Source organism: Nannospalax galili, unplaced genomic scaffold (genome assembly GCF_000622305.1).
Source record: "Nannospalax galili isolate Female #2095 unplaced genomic scaffold, S.galili_v1.0 scaffold1027, whole genome shotgun sequence".
Classification (NCBI taxonomy): domain Eukaryota; kingdom Metazoa; phylum Chordata; class Mammalia; order Rodentia; family Spalacidae; genus Nannospalax; species Nannospalax galili.
Genome location: NW_008355723.1, coordinates 240,810 through 250,961, shown reverse-complemented (window position 1 = coordinate 250,961; position 10,152 = coordinate 240,810). Strand labels below are relative to the sequence as shown.

At 38.4% G+C, this 10,152-nt stretch overlaps 1 protein-coding gene across 1 annotated transcript in view; it reads right to left on the bottom strand.

The window, feature by feature from the left end:
- The window catches only part of Noc3l (NOC3 like DNA replication regulator), a gene marked incomplete in the record, with an annotated part of 52,722 nt that overhangs the window by 29,600 nt on the left and 12,970 nt on the right, over nucleotides 1-10,152 (bottom strand). Inside the window, 4 exon segments of the mRNA XM_008853079.3 lie at nucleotides 4,885-5,013; nucleotides 5,401-5,576; nucleotides 8,552-8,645; nucleotides 8,850-9,011. Coding sequence (XP_008851301.1) covers nucleotides 4,885-5,013; nucleotides 5,401-5,576; nucleotides 8,552-8,645; nucleotides 8,850-9,011 — 561 coding nt within the window.

Sequence of the window (10,152 nt, the reverse complement as noted above, 5' to 3'; positions counted from 1 at the left end):
TTTAATTTATTTTTATTTTATGTGTTTGAGTGTTGTGCCTGCATGTGTATAAGTGCACCCATGTCATGCAGTGCCCATGGAGGATAGAAAATGGCATTGGATCTCCTGGAACTGGGGTTACAGATGGTTGTTAGGCCCCGTGTGGGTGCAAGGAACTGAACCCGGATCCTCTGCAAGAGCAGTCAGTGCTCTTAACCACTGAGCCATCTCTCTAGTCCCTTGATAAATCTTTTATGACATTTACACAAAATTCTGCATCTTCTGTTAATCACACTCAGCTACGTGTGTCTATGAGAGAATACCAGCATTTGGCTAACAATTCAAAACACTGCTGTTTTCTGAGTACAAGGAAGAGAGAACACATGCACTGGTAGACAGAATTATAGAGCATAAGGACCATGAGAAGAGACATAACTCAAGACATTTCTAAACTAGCTCTAAGCTCCCAAGTTTTGCAATTAATAGTGCTGGCATTCATCTGTTTCTCACAATAAAAATTTACACAAAGACTAGTGCCAGTCATTTGAGGGTGACTTGTTTTCCTTTCCAGCTTTATCAAGTATCAGAATCAACAGGAGTACATGTTAAAAATACATACTGCTCATCACTCGAGAGGCAGAGACAGGAAGTATCTGTGAGAACAAGGCCAGCCTGGTCTAACATGGTGAGTTCCAGGCCAGTTGGGGCTACAAGGAAACCCTGTCTCAAAAAGAAAAAACACACTGCTGAGCCTCAGCCACACAATTTCTAACTCATTCAATCTAGAGTGATACCCCAGAGTTTTATTTCCAAGTCACAGGCAATGCTGAACTAGCAAAATAAGAATGGCTTAAGCCATTCAAAATATTTGGAGAAAATGTTTGGACACTAATTCAGAAATTTACATTTTATGGACAATAGCGACTATTCTTTTTTTTCTTTTCTTTTTTTTTTGGTCTTTTTGAGACAGGGTCTCCCTGTAGCTCCAGCTTTCCTGGAACTCACTATGTAGACCAAGCTGGCTGGCCTTGAACTCACAGAGATCCACCTGCCTCTGCCTCCTGAGTGATGAGCAGTATGTATTTTTAACATGTACTCCTGTTTCTGATACTTGATAAAGCTGGAATTAATGCACCACCACGCCCGGCGGTAGCCACTATTCTTATATTTAAATGCAAAGAACAAGAGATTTAAGACCCTACATTTTCTCTGGAAGAAATTACCTTACTGACTTGAGTCACAGTATTCATGAAACTACAGGTTTTGTATTGTTTCAATGCTCCAACATGCACATTTGGAAGGAAGGTAAGTATTTCAAGTAACAGGGTAAAGGCATAGATGGAAAATAGGAGTAACTAAAGGCATAAAGCATGAACCTGAAGTCATTGTAAGTATAGACAGACAAATTTCAAATATTTTTCAGGTATTCATATTATTAATCACAAACTAATCACTAGGCAATGAAAAACAGCTCCAAATGAAAGGATGCAGTTTTTAGGGGCCTGGGGAAATACAGCTCTGTACATGCACAAAGTCCTAGGTTCGATTTTCTGCCCGGAGGTGGGGAATGGTGTGGAGCTTTTATCCTAGCATCAGTAAAATGAAACTGTTTCTCTATGACTGATTTTCATGTTCTACCTTACTATTTGATTACAATTTTGAGTAAGCATTCTAAATATTTTTTCTTATTCAAGCCTAATATTTATCATTTTAGTGGTTCAACTTAAAACCATGACTTTCAAGAGGGAAGGGATTCAGAGAGATCTGATGGCAAAGGAAGACTATGAAATAGTAAGAACAACAAAACTAAGTAGAAAAAAAAAGTTAAGTGTAACCATAAAAATAGATGACCAAAATTAAATTGAACATAAACATCTAAGGCCCAAATAAAAGTGAAAAAATATAAGACTACAAAAGTCAGCAAGATGTGTTGGTGCACAACTTAATCCCAGAGACTTGGGAGGCTAAGGCAGAAAGATGACAAGTGGGTTTTTTTTGAGACAAGGTCTCCCTGTGGCCTTGGCTGGCCAAGAACTCAATATTTAGACTAGGCTGGCCTTGATCTAGAAGGATAGAAGGATAACAAGTTTGAGGCCAGCCTGAGCTACACAGTAAGTTTGAAGCCTGTCTTGAATTATTAGAGACCTTGTCTCAAACAAAAAAAAAAGACAGATGCCATCTTAAACTAAAGGTAAGATACATGCCACCCACTTCAAAGATGCAATTTTTAGGGGCTGAAGAAATGATGGCTCAGTGGTTAAGAGCGGTCTGGTTGCTCTTGCAGAGGACCGGGGTTTGATTCCCAGGACACACATGGTAGCTAAAAACAGTCTGTAACTCCAGTTCCAGGGAAGCTAACACCTTCTTCTGATGCGGGCATTGCATGACACAGGTGCAATTACACACATGCAGGCAATACACTCATACACATAAAATAAAAATAAATATTTTTTAAAAGATATATATTTTATACATTATACAAATTAAATCTATCTGCACTCATATAATACACAAATACTTATATCAAATGGCTTATATATTCAACAAAAAAACTACAAGTCTTGAAAGAGAAATCAATAAATCGAGACTGAGGTTGATCTATGCATGAAAACAAAGCCCCAAATAAAGCTCAACAGTAAGTTAAAAGGCAGCTGAACCAAGAAATATTTGTAATGTATACAATAAAGATTTATAGTTTCACTATACAGTAAAAGTTGCAAAACACACAGGTTTCTTCTTTTTTTTTTTTTGTCTTTTTGAGACAGAGGCGGGTGGATCTCTGAGTTCAAGGCCAGCCTGGTCTACAGGGAGACCCTGTCTCAAAAAGACAAAAAAAAAAATTAAATCTTTAAACAATAAAGATCAATGATCACAGGTCATTAACAAAGATAAATACTTATGAGAAAAACTGGCAAATAATACAAATGGGTAAAAAGCTCAAATGTATAATAAAAGTAGAGAAAGCCCCATATCTTCCTCCTGTCAGAATGGCTGACATTAAGACAAATGTTAGAGAGGGTGTGGGGAAAGAGCAGTATAAACTGGTACAGTCATTATATAAATCAGAGGGGCAGTTTCTCAAAACCTAAAAATAGAACTTCCATATGCCCCAGCAATAGTACCTAAAAGCTACATCCAACTACAGACATACTTGCACATCCATGTAGCTTATTGCTGCTCTATTCATAACAGGTAGGAAATAGAATCAGCCTAGATGTCCATCAAAATAGATGGATAATGAAAATGTGGTACATGTACACAATGGCATTTTATTCAGCTCTGAAGAAAAATGGAACTGGGCAATTTTCAGGAATTTTTGATGGATCTAGAAAAGAACATATTAAGTGAGGTAACTCAGAAAGAAAACTACCATACGTTCTCTCTCATATATAGATCTTAGCTTCTAATTTTTTAAAAATGCTTTATTATTTTTATTTTATGTGTATGCATGTGTTGCCTGCATGTAGGTAAGTGCACCTGTGTCATGCAATGCCCGGATCCCCTGGAACTGGAGTTACGGACAGTTGTTAGCTGCCATGTGGGTGCTGGGATTCAAACCCGGGTCTTCTGCAAAAAGTCAGTGTTCTTAACCACCGAGCCATCTCTCCAGCCCCAGTTTCTAATTTTTTATATATGTGTATCTGCACAGGAGGGACGGAGGGTAGATATCAGGAAACTAGAATGGGGCCCAAGAGAGGGCTAAAAATTACTTTCAGAATATACTACCCTATATTTAAATCTCAGTAAATATTATCTATATTTAAAAACTTAAAAAGTCATGATTGATTTGGATTGGCATCTAGCCATTTATAAGATTTTAATTCCTGATTATGCTCTGTTAGAAAATTCTGTTCAAATTTACCTCCAGATATATTTCTTCTTCCTATTAGTAATGCTATTAAAAATGTGGTTAGGGGTTGGGGATTTAGCTCAGTGGTAAGGCCCTGGGTTCAGTCCTCAGCTCCAAAAAGAAAAAAAAAGATTTTCTTTTTTTGAACATTTCTGTACATTAACTATTTCCACTGAGTTTCATTTTTATTTTGATACATTTTATCTTCCATTAATTCTCATTAAGTAAATGCAAATCTTATAATAAAAATAATGTATAAAAAGGTATAGGAGGACCCCAGGTGTGGTGGTGCACATCTTTAATCCCAGCACTTGGAAGGCAGAGGCAGGCAGATCTTTGTTGAGTTCGAGGCCAGCCTGGTCTACATAGTGAGTTCCAGGAGAGCTGGGGCTACAAGGAGACCCGGTCTCAAAAAAGACAATACCCCTCCAAAAAAAAAGTATAAGAGGACCAGCACTCGGAAGGTAGAGGCAGGTGGATCTCTGTGAGTTCAGGGCCAGCCTGGTCTACATAGCAAGTTCCAGGCCAGCTGGAGCTACAGGGAGACCCTGTCTTGAAAAGACAAAAATAATAATAACAATAATAATAATCACAATACAAAAGAATGATATGAGCAAGCATGAACAAAGTGGTCTCTTCCATTAACTATGTATCAGCAAAAATCTGGAAGTACCTCTGCTGTTTTCCCAGCAGGGTAGACAGATACATACATACATATATGTATATATTTTTTATATATATAATATCTGTTCAAATAAAATGCTGTGGCAAATATTTAAAAGAATGGGATATAAGTTCCCAATACAAAAATCAAAACTGCTTCAGAAAGGTTTTCTTAGAATGTCAAACTAAAAAATTTTTAAAGGCAAGCAGGCACCTATCTGCATACAAAACATCTAGGTAAATATGTATAACACATTATTAGCAGTTCTTATATTTAATGAGTATGTATATTTAACTTTTTACTTTATATATGTCTATAAATAACTTCTTGAAATAAAAAATTAACTTTGTAATTTAAAGATAAAATGCAAAGTGAGAAAACGAAGACTTACCTCTGGCCTAACTTCATAATTTCTGCCCTTCACAAAGCCAGAAATCACTTTTATTACACCAAGAGAAGCTTGGCCTAATTTATCTTGTTTAAATAGTTTCTTTACTGCTTCACAACACATTTCTGATATCTGAAAAAGAAAATACATCACTAAAGCAGTTGTTTCTCAATCAGCACTGCTGACACTCTGCTGTCACAAGAATGTCCTGTGCACGGAAGGATGTTAAAAAGCCTCCATGACCTTCACTTAGCAGACTCCAGAACTAAAACTCCCCACCCACCACACTCAGGACACCCAAAACTATCCCCACACTGCCTAGCACTCACTATAGGGAAAACTCTTGTTGAGAACTACTCCACTAAACTTACTCAAATACTTTTCTTAGAGACTGCTTAATAAATTGATACTATTTTACCACTAATAGCTACAAAAGAATTTTGGGAGTGGGGAGAAATCACGTATTGTATAATTTTCCACTAAGCACACTAGCAAGAAATCCTTTTCAGAGCAACCTACCGACTTTGACATGTCATTCATTAGAGGGACAATCAATACAATGATGTTGTTGTGAAAGTTAAAATGAGGGAGGGCCACCAACAGCTCACACAGGCTCTTCACAGCCACTTCAGCCAGGCCTTTGTATGCCTTTAAGGATACTACATTACTTCTCTTCAGCTTTCTTTGCTTCCAGTCTAATTGAAAGACAAATGTAGTTACTTTCATCAGAGATCAAAGTATAAACTAATTAGCTTTCTTTTTACAGTAAATATGTATTTACCACACTTTTACTAAACTATAAAAAAAGATTTCGAAGTGATCTAATGTGTATAGAAGTCTGTACCTTCATGGTCTCATTGAGAAGCTATTGTTACATAAAGAGGCAACTGTAGTGCTGGGTGTGGTGGCACACGCCTTTAATCCCAGCACTCAGGAGGCAGAGGTAGGCAGACCTCTGTGAGTTCAAGGCCAGCCAGGTCTCCATAGTGAGGTCCAAGCCAGTTGGGGCTACAGGAAGACCCTGTGTCAAAAAGGCAAAAAAAAAAAAAAAGGGGGGGGGGGGGCAACTGTAAAATACAAAATGGACTTTGATCTCAGGACCAAACCATGAGAACATAAAACACCTTTCTAATCTTTAAAGCCAATTACATGTTGAGATGGTAATTTGGAGCCAGCAAGAAGGCTCAGTGAGAAAGCTCGTTGCCAAGTCTGTTGACCTGGGTTCAGTCCCTGGAACCCACAGGACAGGAGGAGAGAACTAACTCCCCCACATTGTCCTCTGATCGCCACATGCACACAGTAGCATGTTCATGCCCACACACATACTCACAAATAATTAATCAATTTAATAAAATATATTTATGAAATGGTAATTTGGATATAATTTATTATTAAAATTAATTTCATTGTCTCAGTGTAGTTATATTTTCTCTTTTTTTAAATTTTTAATTATTTTATGTGTATGAGTATTATATCTGTATGTTTGTAAGTGGACCTGTGTTGTGCAGTACCCATGAAGGTCAGAAGAAGGTATCGGTTCTCCTGGAACTCGAGTTTCGGACAGTTGTTAATTAACCATGTGGGTGCTGGGATTCGAACCCAGGTCTTCTGCAAGAACTGCTAGTACTCTTAACCACTGAGCCATCTCTCCAGCCCCGGTTACATTTTCTTAAAATGACTTCTGACTCATATTCTTTTATGTGTATGGTGTGTACATGCACATGTCCACATGTATACTGTGGCCAGAAATCAAAACCAGGTGTCTTTCTCTACCACTTTCCAACATTTTTTAATATTTTATTTATTATTTTTATTTTATGTGTATGCATGTATTTCCTGCATGTAGGTAAGTGCACCTGTGTCGTGCAACGCCCTCAGAGGACAGAAGAAGACTATCAGATCCCCTGCAACTGGAGTTACAGACAGTTGTTAACCACCATGTGGGTGCTGGGATTCAAACCCAGGTCCTCTGCAAGAACAGTCAGTGTTCTTAACTGCTGCGCTATCTCTCTAGCCCCCAGCCAATGTTTTTCTTTAAATTACGTACACATTTGTGTATCTGTGTGTGAGTACATACACAAGTGAATGCAGGTGCCCCAGAGTCCAGATGAGGTTGTTGGGTCCCCTGGAGCTATAGTTATAAACAGCCGTGAGCATCCAACATGGATACTAGTATACATACTTGGGTCCTCTGCAAAAACAGTATGCACTCCACTGGGATTACAGGTACAAGTTGCATTTTACATGGGTGCTAGTGATCATAACTCAAGTCCTAACACTTACATAGCAAGCACTTTACCCAATGAGTCATCTTTCATCCCTCAATATTATGGTCTTATTAGACAGTGCTTACCTATATAAAACTCCTAGACCTTGTACTCTAAGTCCCAGGGACACCAAAGCACAGAAGCAATATCCCTGGCTCCTATCTCCTCTATTTGCCTACTATGCCACCTTCGTGTCATTTTCAGGGTCAACAGGATACAGTAGTCCTGTTTCAGGTGGTAACTAGATGATTCTTGGTCTTAAAACTAAGTACAGGAGCTCAATGAGATGAAAGCACTTTACCTAGGAATCTAAATTTCTTCTTTCATCCCTCAATTTTTTAAAAAATGTGTATGTATGTGTTATGTATCTATGTGTACATGCTGTGTGTATGCAGATGCCTACAGAGGCCAGAAGAGGTGTTAGATCCCCTGAAGCTGGAGTTACAGGTGGTTTTGAGCCACCTGGTAAGAGTTCTGATAATCGAACTCAAGTCCTCTGCAAGGGCAGCAAATGCTCTTAACTGCTGAGCTAATCTCTCCAGTCACTCATCCTCTATTTTTCCTAAGTCCCTGTTCTGAAGAGAACGGTTTGGTAGAAGAGCTTATCATCCTAACTGATTTTCAAGTTCACTTTCAAGACAATAACAAATACTTCAAGGTATGGCCTTCTGACTACAGTTTCCAAATTTTAAAAAATGGTATAATAAATCCAAAGGATTCATAAATTCAACTAACATACAACTACTTATAAAGAACTGTAACGGGCTTGAGGTGCAGCTCAGCTCTAGAGCGCCTGCCTAGTACGAATGTATTCCTGGGTTCAATCCAGCACCACAATAAAAGGAAAAACAAAGGACTACAGAAATAATAATGTTAAATACTAACAGCTGATAAAATAATAGTACCTAGACATGATAGGCAGAGTGCTAAGCACTTTATGTTCATAAATCAAATTGCTTCTAATACTAATTCCATGAGGTAAATGCTATTATTACCATTTTAGAGACAAAAATGAGGCAAACAGTAAATAGTAAATGTGGATAAAAACTGTTTTATTGAGACACAGTCTCATTCTGATATATATTGAACTTGAACTCCCTATGTAGCTGAGGATGATCTTGAACTTTTGATCCTCCTGCCTCTACCTCCCCTATGCTGAGTTTATGAACATGTACCACCTCACCCAATTTATACCGTGCCAGAGATCAAAACCAGGGCTTCATGCATGCCAGACAAGTACTCTACCAACTGAACTACAGCCGAAGCCACTAGGAAGTCTAACTATAGACTTTACTTTTCACCATACACAATACTTACCTCTCACAAAACAGAATATGAAATTCCCTATTGTGATCATATCATAGCTAGGTATAGTATGTACTTCTAAAATGTGTTTAATATACCTTTAACTATTTGCTCCAGATTTTCCAAGTAAAATTTGTATTGGCTAACCAGGCCTTCTTCAAATTCTCTTAACTTCTGGGTTTCTTTGCGAATCTGAAAAAGACCAAAATCATCGAATTTTCTTTCAAAAAAGAAAAAAAAAAAATCAGAGGATTAAAATTCAAAGGTTAACAAAAATGGGACTCCCTTACAATGCTGGGAGGAGGGCAGGAACAAAAACACAACACCCTGTCCTCCCATCTCTGGCTCTCTAAAATTTTCAGCTTATTTTATAAAGTAAATTTTATCTAGCATCACCTTGGTAGATTTTTCTGCTTCAGTTAAGGGCCGGATTTTGTAAGAAGGTGTGATGTCCTTAAATAGTTCCATCAGGGAAACTACCACCAACTTCCGAACAGTAACGGCCACATCAGGATCCTGTTCCATCAGCATAGAACGCAATTCTTTCAGTTTTTTGATCTGTTAAGGAAATAACATAGAAGACTCGAGAAATCATAGCAGAAACAATTCAAAACAAAAGACATCAGCCCCATATCTAACATAGTAAGGAATTTACCTAATGACTCACAAAGTCAAGTCATACTGAACTCTCAGCTGAGTTGGTATTCCCTTACCAACACGAGCATCATTAAAGGGTACTTACACTTTTTTATGTAACTGAATACAAACGTTATTAAAAATAGATTAGGGCCAGTGAGATGGCTATACAGGTACAAGTGCTTGCTGTATATGACTGACAATCTGAGTTCAATCTCCAGTAGTCATGATAAAAGGTGAGAACCAATTCTCAAAAACTGTCCTCTGTCACACATGTACACATAATAATAAATAAATACAAAAAGTAGCTTAAAACGTTGGAGCTGAAGAGATGGCTCAACAGTTAAGAATGTTTGCTGCTGAGTCGGCCATGCTGGCATATATATTTAATCCCAGCACTTGGGAGGCAGAGGCAGGCAGATCTCTATGAGTTCAAGGCTAGCCTGGTCTACACAGTGAGTTCCAGGCCAGCTGAAGCTACAGGGAGGCCCTGTCTCAAAAAGACCTCCCCTCCCCAACAAAAGAATGTTTGCTGATCTTCTAAAGAAACCAAGTACAATTCCCAGCACCATGTCAGGTGTCTCACAACCACCTGCATAACTCTAGCTCCAGGGTATCCAACATCCTCTTCTGGCTTCCACAGGCAACTGCACACAAGTGAATACACATACACAGATACATACACATACACAAGATGTTTTTAATCTTTTAAAAGATAGCTTTAAAAGCTGATTTAGGGGTTGGAGCAATGGCTCAGCAGTTAAGAGCACTGGCTGCTCTTGCAGAGGACCTGGGTTCGATTCTTAGCACCACAGAGCAGCTAGCAACCACCCTTAACTCCAGTTCCAAGGAAATCCAACACCCTCTTCTGACCTCTGGAGGCACTGCACAACACGGGTACATTTATATACATGCAGGCAATACACTCATACACATAAAAAATAAAAGTAATAAAAAATAAGGCAGAGGCAGGCAGATCTCTGTGTGTTCAAGACCTGCCTGGTCCACATAGTGAGGTCCAGGACAGCTGGGGCTACAGGGAGACCCTGTCTCAAAAAGACAT